Genomic DNA, 16,012 nt, shown 5'->3' with positions numbered 1-16,012 from the left:
GACTTTCATAACAAATTCTTTTTGATATTTTTCAGACTACAATTAAAATCCTTTCATTTTCCCCCAAATCAACAGTGCGCCATCCGCTGCGTTTTATGTATTAATTCTGGTTGCACTTACTGACCTCGACTGGGACGGCGCTCCAAAATCGGTCCAAATGCTTTAGTATGTAGTAAATCCACACGATTTTGCAATGAAGGCCGAAGTCAGGATGTCGACTTTTCCGTTTGTCGGCTTTTCTGTTTGTCGGCTTTTCTGTTTGTCGGCTTTTCTGTTTGTCGGCTTCAGTTCAAACACGCTTCCGTCGTACCGGAACCATAACTACTTCCTGCTTTCATGTCTAAGAATCATGGGAAATGTAGTTCCATTAGTCCAAATCATTTATTTATTTGTCTGAATTTTATCTTAGGGATAGACCAATTATCAGCCAGGATAATTGTTGCCGCCGATATTCAGAATTTGAATGAATATCAATATCGGCCTTTTTAGAAAAAAAGCTGACGGCCAATAGGGAGATCAATTTAAAAATATTAACTTCAGGGAATTATTAGAAAAAAAAAATTCAAAAAATAAAATAAAATAAAAAAATATTTTTTTTTAATTTATTTGTTTTTTTAAAAAAAAGGAGAGCAATGATGATGTCAAATCAAATGAACAATACTGAGCTCTAGAAAAAAAAAAAATTCCGCTTTTCATAAAAGATTCTGCTGACTCTGAGAATTGTCTGCACCTTCTGTTTTTTTTTTGTTTTTTTAAATTAAAACTAATTGAACATGTCAAATATTTTGAAATCCTGAAAACTTTATTGACTGTAGCCTCCAATCAGAATTTGACTGTTGGATGTTGTTTGTCGTGACGCAAAAGTATCCATGTAAAACGTGTGCGTGCGTGCGTGCGTGCGTGCGTGTGAGCTAACGCCGCGCAGGCGTCATGCTTTGCAGTTCATGTGTCGCTTGAGGCCAAAAAGTGTGCCTGGCTGAGTGACAGCTCAATGTGTGTGTTTTCGAACCTCATGCGCAGGATGAGTCTCAATGAATGGGAAGTTGTCTTTCAGTCTGTTGTCTTCCTGCGTCTCGTCCGTGTTCGCGTAACTGCTCACCTGTCATATTTCTTTGCTGCCCCGCGGCCTCTCCTCAGTCTTAGCGATACAAGGTAGCCTGGAATGCCCCTGCAGCCAAGATTAGCATATTGTGAGACGAGGGGGGAAAAAAATCTTAACTGCGTCCTCTTCTGTACAAACCAGAAAAAAAAAAAGCATCCTTCTAGCAGCAGTCGTTTTTCCTATCATATGATTCTAAGTTATTTCTTTAAATAGTGGCCTCCGGTTCTCAATGTCTTGTGTCTTGATTCATTGTCAGGTGAAACGGGTAAGCACCTCCCACAAAAAGATCTTTTATGTTTGCTCATTCAAAAAGCTCGCTAACTGTAATTGCTTTAGCTCCGACACTTAAGATACTCGACCTGCGTAAACATGTAGACGTGCCGTAAATGAACTATTTGCATTTATGCTCACATGCTGAAAATGAGGTTTTCATCGTCGGCTTTGCCGATTGTCGACTTTGCCGATTGTCGACTTTGCCGATTGTCGACTTTGCCGATTGTCGACTTTGCCGATTGTCGACTCTGCCGATGTTGGTTGCAATCTCCTGCTAACTGTTGCATCCATTTGTATTTGTCTTAACTCTGAGTCGCCTGATGGCGTTCCACACGCCAACTGCTAAGTGTCATTCAGCAACCGGGTGATGAAGTGATGCATCCACGAGTGAAAATGTTTGGAGTCCAATGACCTCGTAGGGAAATGGGGTTGCGTAGTCCGGGAATCATTTGCCTGTGCTTTTGAGACTGCAGCTCTTTTTTTTATTCTTTTTGTTGTTGTTTTCTACTTGGAAGTTATCTTTTACTTATCAAGTGGGAAAAGATGAAGTCAAAATAGTGAAAGCGAAGAGCCGACATGACTTGCGATGTGAAAAATCAGCACAAATGATCATGTCAGGTATTTTTTTTATCTTAGTTTTCATATGAGCTGAGAAAATACACAACAAAAATAATTTTTTCGCTCATTTTCATTAAGCAACACGAATGTCATCTTTTAATAAATTATATTAACTGAAAGCAAGAAAGTAAAAAAATGATACTGGCAAAATGTTGGTTTCGATTTTTGTCTGCATTTTTTTTTTTTTTTTTTCATATTGTAGCTCATCCTGAAGTGCATCAAAGCCTAAAAATAGCGGCGCTGACGCACCTCGCCTTGGTATCTGTCAAGTGTTCCTTCCTTGGTTTTTGGATGGCTGTCATACCAACGCCGAGACCAGATGTGCGTAACGATGTCCGCTAAAAATATGCCGGTGGTTTCGTTGTCACTTGCGAGCGCAAACAAAGACTTCAGTGATCAGGAAGAATCCAGCCGGGACGGCTCGCAAGCATTTCCTTGATGAGGTCATCGACGTCGTGTCGCAAGTGCACACCTGAGACATCAAGTTGAGAAATGTTTTGCGTTCGAGGCCGGTTGCGCCCTTGGATACTCGCAGGCAGTTTGATATCATCACTTCGTTGCAGCGAAATGCATTCCTTGTACTTGTTTTTTTTTTTTTTTTTGATTGATTTAATGTCATGAGCTTTCTGAGTAACTCTTGTTTGAATTTTCATTGCATGCATTGCAAGCAAGTTCAAGGAGTGGCTGCAAGAGCCTGAGCGTTTCTCAGATTCCAATTTCTATTTTTTGTTTTGGGGGGGGGGGGGGGGTCGTCATGCAGCGAAGGACAACTTAAATAATGGGGACGAGAGGGGGGGGGGCACTATTTTGTAACCTAATAAATGTACCTTTTTGAAGTTCACCACTGACTGAGCACAGGGCTGTAATTTGTCATTTCGGACCCGAGGCCAACGCAGCCTCGGGTCCAAAATGGAGGCTCACACAAACACTCACATACTTTAGTGTCATTCATTTTTCACAAAAGATAAGGAAACGTTTCCTGCTTTTCAAATCTCTTTTATTATCTGACAGCTTACGTTAGAATATATTTAAACTCCTTCTTGGGTACACTTTGACTGTCATTGATAAGAACTATTAAGCAGCATTTCATAAAGTTGACCATTTCAACGGCTTTGCGGGTTCTTTAGCTCAACGGTGGAAACGAGTTTTGAAATGACGCATCTTGATGCGGGGCTGGCAATCGACTTTTTTTCTAACCACCGCAACTGCGAGTCGAAGGTGCCGTCGAAAGTACTGTCACATTTTATTAGTCCGTTGAGGAAAAAAGTCTTCCTAGCAACAAGCAAAACAGGAATCGACTCAACGTTGGTCGTGCTCGCGCTTGTGCTCGCTCAGCACGCAACTTTCCAACTGAAAAAGGTTGCGTCCAATTCAAATTGCTCTGCGTTGCAAACTGTCAGTAAGAAACGCTTGGGACGGACTTTCTTTTAAATGTGCAAATACCGACACACTTGTTTGCCGAGCCTGCGAGCAACAGTTGAAACTTGTTAAATAAACAAGACGCGTGCACGCCGCGCCATCGGCAATGTTGACTGCGGGAAAAGAACATGCGGCGTCGCCGCGACTTTCCTTTCGGGAGCTGCAACGCGTTGGCACTTCCAACGAGGCCGTTGACGCCAATCAGTGTCTTCTGTCGACAGGAAACTCGCCGGAGGTATCGAACGTCATTTGTCACGACGCCGTCAGTCGCAAGCGCCTTTGACGAGGCTTGTTTGCTTGTCGGGAGGAAGTTATTGTTATCCTGTGTTATGATGTTGTCGCGCCGTCCCCGGGAGCTAAAGGTTCGGCCTGCGCCGCCGGTGTGCTGCACTGTGCTCGGGTCCAAATTCACAAAGCACGCACGGACATGGCTGATTTGCACATGAATGGATTGTCGGTGCAGCGGTATTGACAACAAGAAAAAGAAAAAGTCAAAAGTATTGACAATGCGTTCCTATGGAAGTCCGCGCGTGCTGTCGAGTCGCGTCGGGAGTGACGTCACGCAGCCCACAAATCCGACTTCTTCTTCTTTTTCTGTTTCTGTTGTCAGTTAGAGCAGTGGTCCCCAACCACCGGGCCGTGGGCACCTTTGGACCGGGCCGCGTCGGGCCGCACAGTTGAAAGGATAAAAAAAAACGTACTGTACTTCCGGTTAATTGATTAGCCGAGGCTTAAAAATATTTTATTTTGAAAAGTGACCAGATTCTCTCTGCTTACGACGGACTCTTGACACGTGTCAAGATGCTGATCATCTCAGTCGCGTTTTGTTACCCTTGTTATGGTAGTGGACGAGTTTGTTGTCGTAGCCGTTTATTAATCAGCCGACGAACAGGCAAGAACCCCCCCCCCCCCCCCCCCCACCTCAACCCACTGGGTTGCCGGTCCGCCAAAGTTGTGGACATGTATGAACCGGTCCCTGGTGAAAAAAAGCTTGGGGACCACTGAGTTAGAGAACAGATTTGGACCTTTTGGCTCTCTGACGTTCTTCATTTTTGGGCAGCAGGAACTTGAAGCGAACCACAGTCTTGTAGATGCGGAGTCCGTTGAACCGGGGCGGCCTTTCTATACGATAATTGAGGTCCGGAAACAAGGCCAAATACGGCCGTCGTCAACAGCTAACTTCGACTCCTGCAGGATTCTAAAAAAATGTTATTCCTCAGTTGGATTTCAGTGAGCGATCCGCTTCTGTCTGTTTGATTTGCCGCATTACAAGCCGCATGCTTGCAAGTGTTACAATGTATGCGAGTTGGCTTCAGGATTCCTCAAATTCCTTTTGAAAAAAACTGCGATAAGACGTAAAGTGCAGCAGGCCAAGAAGGCCAAAGTCTTCTGACAGCACTTTGCGATCCTGAAAGATTGAAGCCAACGCTTGAACGGCCGACAAGCATCAAGAATCCAACGGCTTTTATGAGCCTCTTGATTTATCCGACCAACAGACTTTGTGTTGCTCTCTCGTCTGGAAAGACGAGAGAGCATTCGATACATGAAACAAATGCGAGTTGAGATCTTTGGCAGGGACTCGAGTTTACGCTCGCAAAAAACTGACATGAGCTATTAGCATCCGCGTTGGCCCGGCGCAGACGGGACATCGTACAAGATGTTTGGCCCGACTTCACGACATCCACAGACGAGACACTCGACAAATTCAGCCTGCACCTGACGAGGGGTCCAATCACAAAAGCGCCACAAGGGATAACGTTCAGAATCGTCTTCTTTGGCCAAATGTCAAAGCACACGCAAGGAATTTGTCTCCGATAGCAACAAAATAGAGATTTAGGACGACAGCAACACATTATTTGATGTTGAACAATAATGACTTTGGTGTCAACGACATTGACTTAGCACGTTGATTGTCTGTGTTTATGCGTGTGCGTGTTTACACACGTAATAATACGAGAGAACGATCGGCTGCCAGCTCCAGTACAATTGATGCTCTGTTTGATTGAATTACGCACCAACATTAATATTGAGTATTATGCGCTCGAAGGATGACAGGACGATCTAAAGCAGATTTGTTAAGGGACCAAAACTCGACACAGTTGAGCCACATGTTGGACTTGGGTGCGGGTTTTCTGGAGTGTCGCCGTGTAGTGTGCTGGACGTCACGCTAAGCGGCTTCTCGTGATCGTCCGCAAGAATGAAGAAAAGAGTTTGTGGTCGTCACTGTCATTTCTCTACTTTGAAATCCTTGTAGCAAGTTTTTCAACGATCTCTCTATTGTTCCTCAACATCAAGTGGATCAAATTGATCACAATCCTCCTCCATAAATGAGACCCTGCGCAGCACGAAATGCAGGCTGTAACGAGACGCCCCAAAAGGTTCGAATCCAAAGAGAGCCGCAGTGTTTTCAACTCTTGTTTTTGTGCAAGTGGACAAAAGGATCACAGGAGGGTTCGTCACGGGGCGCCAAAGAAGCTCCGTGGCTGAAGAAAGGCTCGTAGCGAGTGGGCCGAAGAAGATGGAAAGTTTCCGGCCGAAATCGTCCCCTCGCTATGCGTGAACTGATGTGAGTTTAGGTGACAATTTAGGCTTTCACCCCCTGGGAAAGCATCTACAAGGGAACAGGGACAGAGAGGCTTGAAAAATGGGATTGACCTCTGACCTGCAGTGTGTAACGCGATCCTGCTATCTATATTGTAGAGTGGCGAACGTGGGGGGGGGGGGTGAAAGGTGGTAGCCACGTCATGCTGCTGATTAGAACTTCCTGGGGTTCAACCACAGGGCTGAACACGCACGCGCGCGCTCACGCACACACATGTCATTCGGATGCCAGATTACGAGGAAAGCGCACGAAATGTACAATTGTGTTGCGATGACCCTCATCAGACAAAACAGTCAAACTGGAATTTCATGAAAGGCCAAATAATGATGCCAGTTTGCCGCCGACGCGTCCTGACTCGTTTTTGCCGCGAGTGTGACGCTGCACAAGTGACAGGCCGCGGTACGAATGGCGGTTGAAGCATTTGTAAATATTTGTGGCTTCTGTTGCGGAGAAAACGTGAGCCCTGCTGCCTGCTTACAAGATGAAATTGAAGTCAAAGCGTGACAACGTTGTCAGTGGAAGTAATCGGGGTTTTCACAGGTTCTTAAAAAGCATTCCGAGACATGAACTCATTTGCTCCCAAAGGCGTATTTATACGTTTTTGTTTGTTTTTTATGCTAGAGCATCCATGAAGACGTCACTTAAAGCAACGCTAGTTCTTACAAAAAAACGGCCAGTAGATGGCAGCTGGGTATAAGAGATCAACCAGGGCCATGTTGCAACAAGCTCTTTTCCTCAACGTTTTCAACAGGTTTGTGAATAATGATGGAACTTAGCTATATTCTAATGCTAATTGCTGAAAAACGGAAACGGATACAAATGTGCTTTTTTTTTCTGATGCAAGAAGAGACTTCAATCTTTCTTTTGGTAGCTTCCATGTTTTCATAGCAATGGAACACAATATTCTGTGGGCCTTGCAAAATCAGTCCAAATCCAGTAGAACAGCCCGGAGCGAAGGGGGTTGCTTGAGTGAAAATGGCTAGGAGTGAATGAGTTAAATGGGTTTTACAACAACAACAAAAAAAGGCCTTAAATTGAATTAAAAAGCATTGAATGTGATGTCCAGAGGCTTAAAAAAAATAAAAAAAAATAGATGTCAAAACGCGCTTCCTTCCGTCCGCCTGCCCCAGGCCAACTTAAGTAGCTTAGCGCCACCACAGTGTGAATGTTTGAGTATCCATTCCACTGTAAAGCGTCTTTGAGTGTGTAGAAAAGCGCTATATCAATCCCATGCATTATTATTATTATTATTATTGCATAACACAACTCAGCAGTTTCGCAGGCTGATGTTGTCGAAGCAACACCGCGTTTATGCGCTAATCATGCAAAAGGCGAATTTGGGACTTTTACTAGCTGTGTCAAGCTAAGATCTTACAAAATTTGAAATGAGTTCTTGAAATGGAATGAAATGCATTTTGTTTGATTGATTTTTAGCTTTGGAGGAACTTGTGCAAATTCTTTTCCCCGCTGACTTATTAACAGAGCAGCCCAAAGTCTGAACATAAAAGTTGATAACTCATGTTGCGTATTGTGAGTAAAGAAGAAAGATGTTTCGTTGCTGCTGTTTGCAGTCCTACTTTGAGTGAAAGATCAACAATCGCTAGCTATTGAAAAAAGCCATTTTAACTCTTTGACTGCCAAAAACGTTAAATAACGTTTGGTAAAATCCTATGGAGGAGTGCCAAAGACGTTAAAAGACGTTTGTTTCGAAACAGAGATGAAACTAACCATTTTCTATTGTTGATTACTGAAGAACGGAATAAGGTAGAAACAAACGTTTTTTTTCTGATGAAAGATGAGAGTCCAATCTTTCATTTGGTCGTATGTGTGTTTCCATAGTCCAAACACATCATTTTCTGTGGACCTTGAAAGATCAGTCAAAATGCTTAAATCGGCTGGCACCCACGGCATCCCTTTTCTGAAAACGTCTGGCAGTCAAAGAGTTAAAGCTTGCCTGGAAGGATTTGGAGGTTCAAGTCGAGAGCGCCGAGTTGCGGACTTCTTGACTTGAGCCGTTTTTTTGCAGCCGCTTTCGTCTGGCTGTCTAAAGGAGAGAGATTGTAGCGCATGTGTGTGTGTGTGTGTGTGTGTGTCTGGTATTTCCTGAAGGAGTTTCCTCCTACCGTCAGAGCGGAACCACCCTGGGCCCCACAGCAGTCGGTCCGACTCAAGCGGTGCCCTCCTGCCAGAGACACAGCAGCAGTGCGAAGTGAGCCGCGTGCAAAATAAAGAGCTGCAAATATAAAGGCGCATTGAGGAAGGAGAGCTTGAGAAATCCCGCTTATGAAGGCGGCGAGCGGCGGCGGCGGCCCACCTCGGCCAAGTCTGCGCCTCGGGGCTGCCGGCGGCGGGCCAGCGATCTGAAAGCCTGATTGTTGCCGTCTTGCAGATATTTGCTGTTATTTGTACTTTGATGTCAGTGCTGTGATGGATCGCTGCTTCTTCGGCGCCTTCCCGCAATTGGCTGCAGCCGAAGCGGCAGATCGGGAGCAGGATCGGGAGCAGGATCGCGGGCCGGGATACCTGCGCTATCAGCTAGCTTAAGCGGGCGTAGGGCCTGGCAAGAGAAACCTGCCAGACGAGGAGGAGGGGTAGAAGGGGAGCGTTACTGACAAGATGAGGGAGAAAAAGGGGGAGTCATATCGGACGTGGTCTTTGCGCCCGAGTTGCAGCTGCTCTCGTTTTTTGCTGCGGAGCTCCAGGACTACCCAAAGGTCCTGGGGAGCGAATGGGGGGGTCTAAATCATGTCGGTTGGCATCGGACATCACAGATACTTCATCTGATCTTTTCGGCCATGACATCATACTGTTAGAACTGTCACAAAATTCTATGGAGCCTCTTAAGCCACTCAAACCCAATAACATGTAAATCTGTTCTTTTATACTTTGTTCTTCAGTTTTTATTTTTGATTTTTATGCATGAGTATACAGAAGGCTTTGATGCAGCTTCTGACATGAAGAGGTGGCTTAAAGCAATGGTAGTTATTACAAAAAGCGGCCAGCAGGTGGCAGCCGAGTATAAGAGATCAGCCAGGGCCATGCGGTCGATGGGAAAGAAATGGACGGCAAACGACAACGTGTGGTGGTCGTTTGTGAAGCCGAGCAAAAGGACCGTTTTCACGACTCGTCCTCACGTGGGCCCCAAGTGCGAGGCACCCCGCAGGGTGGCGGTTGAGGTTCCGTCAATTCCGTCCGAAAGGCCCGTGATGAGCACGTCAATGCCGGGTCTACCGCTACGCCTCTGAGGATCCGATTTGTCGGTCGCTGAAAAAGGCGACGTACGTCCCCCGCAAAAAACAAGTCGAAGAACTCGCTCCGAGTGAAATGCTGAGATTTGCTTGCATTGTTCTGAGCGAATGCGTTTCTCATATGTTTATAAATCGGCGAGTCAGGCCGTGTGTGTGGAGCAGACCCGGTGCTTCCTGCCGTGTAACCTGAGTCTGTGGCGGAATGTGTGAACCACATCCGACTCCACTCTACTCAAACCCGTGACTCACTCAATAGCCCGCTGGAAACAGCCAAGCGCTCTGACGGGACGAGGGCTGAATATTAGAAAGAAGTCCGGTTTTAGATCCCAAAACATTTTGACTTTGGCTTATGATGTTGCATTGTTTATTATGACGAGAGTCTGAGAGAGGTTCCTTTCCTTGGCCTGTTATCCCGATTGGGTCATTCATTCTGGAGCTGCTCTTTTCGGTCACCGTGCACACAATTTAGGCACACGCACACACTTGCAAAGTGCGGTGAACTGACGAGCCTCCACATTCCCGTAACCTTTAAGGCGACTTCGTTGCACGTCGACTCGCGCTTGCGCAATCGCTTTTGTCTTTCTCATCATTCTTGGAACGCCGTTTCCATCGTTCTTGCGCCACTCGACGGACGCCAGCGCTAAAACGCCCCGTCGGAGATTCTGCTTAGCTTGAAGAAGCGGCGCCAAATGCGTAAATACTTGACAGCCTCGTTTGCGAAGCGGTTTGGGTTTTTTTCTCTGCTGCTTTTTTGCACTCCTTCTTCTTGCCGTCCAAGTGCATCTCAGTTTTTGAGAGCACATGAGCGGGCCTGGCGCATCCACTGTCATTTTCACTGCCGTCTTCTCCATTTCACACGGATGGCGTCGGTCAAATGTGACGATTCACGACTTGCTCTTCTATTTCTGAACAGCCTACAAAGCGGTTCTGCCTGCGCTTTTATGGACTTTTTGGTTGCACTTTTAGAAGTTTAAAAAAAAAGGAATTCATTGTTTTGACCCCCACTTAAAAATAAGTGTCCCACAACAGGGATTTTTTTTACAATTCGGCGAGTCCCAATTGTTTTGTTTTTTTTTATCGTTTCAATCATATACAAAAGTAATTTAAAGTGGCAGATTTAATATTGATCACACAAAGGTTTTGGATTGTAAACGTGCTATTTTTCATTAACCCTAGCAAGTTGTAAGAATGTAAACATGTACTTTTAACTCATTTGCTCACAAAACGTATAAAAACGTTAGATTTTAAATATTGCCATGGTCCCAAAAACATATGTATATGTTTTTTTAAATGTTTTTTTTTTTTTATACTAGAGCATGCAGAAGGCTTTGATGCAGCCTCTGAGCTGAAGAGGTGGCTTAAAGCAATGGTAGTTATTACAAACAAACGGCCAGCAGGTGGCAGTAGAGTATAAGAGATCAATCGGGGCCATGTTGTAAACGAGCTGTTTCCTCCACTGTTAGAAACAGTTTTGTGAATAATGATGAAACTTAGCTTTGTTCGAATGCTAGTTGCTGCAAAACGGAATCGGATAGAAATATTTTTTGTCCTAAAGAAAGAAGAGACTAATCTTTCTTTTGGTAGCTTCCATGTTTTTGTAGCAATAGAACACAATATTGTGTGGGCCTTGCAAAATTAGCCTAAATCCAGTCAAACAGCAGGGAGTGACGGGGGTTGCTTCAGTGAAAATGGTTGGGAATGAATGAGTTAATATTTCCGTTTTTTTTCATGGGGTCATTGTGTTGTTATCGGGTCTCAGGAATCCAAGTCCAAAAAGGAAAAACCCCGGAAAAGTTTGCTTCTACTCAACAGGTGGAGACGAGCTCATTTGCCGCCTGTGGCAGGGTTTTTATTTTCTTCATCCCTGGCTGTTGTGGTCCTTCCCTTGTGGTGGTGATGATGATTTGAAGTTGTCAGTTGCTATGCAGTTGCAATGATCCTGTATGAGTCAAAGCCCAATCTTGAATCCAGACCTGCTCTCTGTCGTTACTTTGTATTTTTGTACGTGAAGACTGTGTGTTTGCCAACTTGCGTGTCTTGACTGCATTGGGGTTCCGCACCTCACACTGCGTAAAGTTTACTTAGTAAGTGCTGGTTTTTAAAAATGACACAATAAAATGATCAAACGCACGTTCAACAAAAATAAAAAGTAAAAACAACATCTTGGTTACAGATAATAACAAATGGAACTGCTGATTATTAGCGGAGCGATGAAAGGGCAGAAATGACGTGACGTCCGTCTGATTTTCTTTTAGAGACGAGCCGCGTTCAACTTGTGATTGACATTTAGTTTGTTTTTCGTAAGTGTCAATCTTTCAGAGATGGATTTGTTTGGTCGTCTGTAAAATAATATTTGATGTCCTGCCTTGACTTTGTGAAGCAGACACTTCTTTTGAGGTGTTGGATGTTTTTCTCTTCCTTATCATTTTATCAGCGTGCAGCCAACAGACAATGAAACTTTGTGAATGTCAGCGGAGGAGCAACTTTTGAGTCTCCTGCAGCTCGTTCTGGCTCTCCCTGTTTGGGCACGATGAGAAGGGCCGATTTTTCAGCCTGATAACGTCAGGAATGCGGCTCGGAGAGGAAATGCTGGCCTGAAAGAGGCGAACGCGTGTGGAGGTGGAGGCGCGTCCCTCATCCTGTAACCCCAGAAAATGCACCTCAAAAAAAAAAAAAAAACGGCGAGTTAATTACTTTGGTGCTATGAATCACCACCAGCAATTATTTTCAAACTTTTTTTTGTGCCTTTCAACAGGACGTCAATTACATTTCATACATTCTTAAATGGTTAATAAATAAATCGGACGCATTCATTTAATAGGTTGTCAAACGAGTGCTTTTAAATGAGATTATAAATAAAGATAGCATTTTAACGGCTGTCTTACTGCATTTGGACTGATTTTTGCAAGACCCGCAGAATATTGTGTTCGATTGCTATCAAAACATTAGAGAACGATTAGAGTCTCTTCTTTCATCAGGAAAAAAAAGTATATTTGTATCTGTTTCCCTTTTGCAGAAATTAGCATTAGAATATAGCTACGTTTCATCATAATTCACATTCCTGTTGAAAACACTGACAAAAAGAGCTTTTTTGCAACATGGCCCTGGTTGATCTCTTATACTCTGCTGCCACCTGCTGGCCGTTTTTTGTAATAACTACCATTGCTTCAAGCATTCTCTTCAGTTCAGAGACTGCATCAAAGCCTACTACTGATCTTGTATTTAAAAAAAAAAACATAAAAAAATATATAAATTTTTGGGGAGCATGGTAATATTTAAAATAGAACGTATTTATCCGTTTTTGGGAGTTGTCAGTCTAATTTCCTAAATGGTGTAATGTCACCATTTGTGTTTCGGTCGTGGCTCAATTTGTAGAGACGTCGTTCCGTAACCGGAAGGTCGCTCGCCTCAAGTCATGTGTCGTCGTGTCTTTGGGCAAGGCACTTGGCGCACATCGCCTCCGGTGCTGGTGTATGGAAGGTGCGAACGTTTGGTGGTGGCGGGAGGGGCCGTAGGCGCACACTGGCAGCCACGCTTCTGTCCCGTCATCCGCCGCCGAGCGCACGAATAATGCAACTGCTGTGAAGCGTCTTTGAGTGTCCAAAAAAGCGCTATATAAATCGAATGCATTATTATTATTATTATTATTACCATCATAAATCATTGCTGTGTGTATTGTGACCAAAGTGGAAAATAGGACGAAAGAGCCCAATTGCACGAGTGAGTGCAGCCTCAAAGTGCCAAAGGGCCTCCTGGCAGGACGCTTGAGTGCTCGGCTGAGCGTGCAGCAATTAAGATAAGACCGGAGGACTTTTTTTCTGTGCATCTCCTTCAGTCCGCTTTCTTTTGTGCTGAGTGATTGTGACAATCTGTTGGGAAGAACCGAATCTGCATGCGCGTTAACAGACTTGTGACGACGGTTGGCGTTTGACCTGAGCGGCGCCGAGCCGTCACCTGAGCCGCTCTCTTCTGTTTGGACTCGCGCTCGGCAGCTTTATGCTGACTCCGGGAATTATGATCTGTTTCCCGTCGGCGGGAATAGTAGAATCAAGTTGGAGGGAGGGAGGGGGGGGGGTCAGGAACACTCGTGTGCAGTAGTAGAAACAAGTCCGGCTCGGCTCTGGGTCAACACTGACAGCGCGTGCACTTTAAGCCAGATGATCAAAATGAACATTTGCATGAATGTGGAGGGGGCGTGGTCAGCTTCAGCGCCATTTTTGACTCGTATGGCCCCGCTAGCAATTTGAACGTGGTGCGCGTGTGTGCGCGCAGATGGTGGTGTACGTACTCACCAGAATGACGGGGCCACCCTTTGGAGGTCACTTAGCACATTGTGCGTGGGGGGGCGTGTTGGGGGGGGGGGGGGCGGAAACCTGAGCTACAACTCACACACCAATAAATCCACACGTCCTTCTCGCTCGCTCTCTTTGAAAAATGCTTCCAAGCGATGACTCGACTATTTTGCTAATCGATGACTTGTTGATTAATGTTGAATTTTGACAGCAGTATTTGCACTCGTTTTCATATTTTTTTGGTCACAACGTTTAAGCGAGTGTCACAAACTCTCGCGTTGGCTTCCAAATGCGATCTTGCATACGAAAGCGATATTGCGCCGCGTCTGTTTGTGGTCCAACTTCAGTTATTCGTTAGCTTTCGTTTCACTCGCCGACTTTAATTTTGCTGGCTCAGCAAAAAGTCCAAACCGTCCGTTACCTGTTGACCAAAACTGCGTCCGTGTTCGCTTCTACAAGCTGTCGATCTTGGAAACCCGACGCACATTTATTATCTATGGCAGATGACATACATTTGCAAACCATTTTGACAATTTGATCTTGGCATAATTGCTTCAAGTGTAGTCTATGAAAGGATGAGAAGACGGAAATTGTTTCTCTATCCGCTTCCGCCGCATTATTGGCCATTTAAAGCGAGCATGTTTTTCTGACAATAAGCATGCTTTGAACATTCTTCTTCTTCTTTTTTTTCCCAAACTCTCTTTGGTGGTCTGAAATATTTCTGGGTGGGTCTTGAACCCAACGGGGGAGAAAACCAGCCCGGGGTTGTTAGGAGGGTCAATCGGGACTTCTCGACCGGGGTTAGGCCACAAGAGTCCCACAATTCATCACCGTCTGCCACTGGGGGAGCAGGACACAATTTATGAAGACGTGACGAGCACTCGAGCCAGCTGGCGAAGTCTCCCGCCCGAGTCGGGCCGACGCGCGCCTTTGATGCTCTTGACGTTGCGCCTTTTGTGCTTGCAGGATTACCTGCAAGGCGACAGCAGCAAAGCGCACCAGAAGCTGGCGTGGAAGCCAAAGGTGACATTTGAGGTGAGTCTGCTCGCGTGGGCGGAGCCACAAGCATGTTTTTCCATTTCCAATTCGCCCATAAAGTGGATCCGTTCAAAATGGGGTTACTTTTGACCCAGCACTTTTTAGAGTGTGCAAATATGCTGCACATCAGAAGTCATTTTCGTGGCGGGCCGCATTTCACTTTGGGCTTCCCTCACAACGGCCCTTTTGTGTTGTTGTAGCCGTGAAACCAAACGCTTTATCGTCTAATTGCATGATTATGTACAAAACAAATGAACGTTTTGCAAAATCTCAACATGATTTATTGCACGTGATCATTTGAAGTTTTGGTCAAGTGCAAACATGATTTGCTTTTGTGGGCCGCATGAAAGGATGTGGTGGGCCACATCTGGCCCCCGGCCCGCCACTTTCACACCAGTCCTCTGCATCATTCTCTTTTTTTTTTTTTATGATGTAGTCTTCATCATGTTTTGCATACATGCACCTAACAATACATTTTAAAAAATTATATATAAAATGCAAATGTTGTATTTGCTTGGAGCTGTTTTGCTGATTGTCAACTTTGAAAACAAAAATTGTGCTTGTCTTGTCATGAGTGACTCAATAAACAAACATCATTATAATATATATTTTTTTCTCATTGAAATTAGTTCAGGATTTTTGTTACTTTAAATAGTGACAAACAAATAATACTAAAATGCGGATTTGATTGCCGTCGTCAAATAATGCTGCCATTTTTTTTCAGTTTTTCCAGAAAACACCAAAAACTGAATCAAACACTGATTTTATTGCATATGTATTAATAAATTTAATTTCAGGGGTAAAATTCAATGTTATTTTTGATGGTGTCGTAGATGAGGTTTCAGGCAAAACAAAACAAAAAATCATTTTTGTCCAAATATGGATAAACTTTTTTTGGAAAAAAATTTTTTTAACCTCATCTTCATGTTTTGAAAATCAAACGTTGCCCTTGACCACGAAAACGTTTGCACCTCCTGCCCTTCTTGTGATTGAAGCTGACCTTGCAACGTGACGTGTCGCGCCACGTGACCTGTCACGTGGCTTGTGTGTGCTCAGGAGCTGGTGAAAGAAATGGTGGAGGCTGACATTGAGCTGATGAAGAAAAACCCAAACGCTTGACATGGCACGATTGCCATCAACACAACATGAAGGACCAGCAATCGCCTTGAAATGGTTTTTGTTTTTGTTTTTTTAAAAGTTTTTTATAATTAATGATTCCATTTTAGCCATGTGCTCTATTTAAGAACAACGTATAGTGAAATGCTGGCGAAACATCAAGTTTGCATGCAAGTGGTCGTCATTTCCAAAAGTAAATGCACTTCATTCAGTGCGTGCGTGTGTGCGTGTGCGTGTGCGTGTCTGTGCGTGCGTCTGTCCAAGGTTTTGCCCCAAAAATAAATAATGTCCTTATTGTAACGGA

At 44.5% G+C, this 16,012-nt stretch overlaps 1 protein-coding gene across 2 annotated transcripts in view; it reads left to right on the top strand.

Moving 5' to 3' along the window:
- gmds (GDP-mannose 4,6-dehydratase) overlaps positions 1 to 16,012 on the top strand; it is a 68,159-nt gene extending 52,147 nt beyond the window's left edge. The window contains exons 11-12 of one of the 2 annotated variants that reach the window (XR_013296502.1): positions 14,521 to 14,589; positions 15,649 to 15,714. Coding sequence is in view for 1 of the 2 variants with exons in the window: in XM_077585133.1 (XP_077441259.1) it covers positions 14,521 to 14,589; positions 15,649 to 15,711 (132 nt within the window). In the remaining variant the exon portion in view is untranslated. Of the gene's footprint in view, positions 1 to 14,520; positions 14,590 to 15,648 lie in introns of both variants that reach the window. The other variant, XM_077585133.1, reaches the window with a different exon arrangement.

This window comes from Vanacampus margaritifer, chromosome 13, assembly GCF_051991255.1.
Source record: "Vanacampus margaritifer isolate UIUO_Vmar chromosome 13, RoL_Vmar_1.0, whole genome shotgun sequence".
NCBI lineage: Eukaryota > Metazoa > Chordata > Actinopteri > Syngnathiformes > Syngnathidae > Vanacampus > Vanacampus margaritifer.
This window is presented reverse-complemented; position numbering and strand designations above follow the sequence as displayed.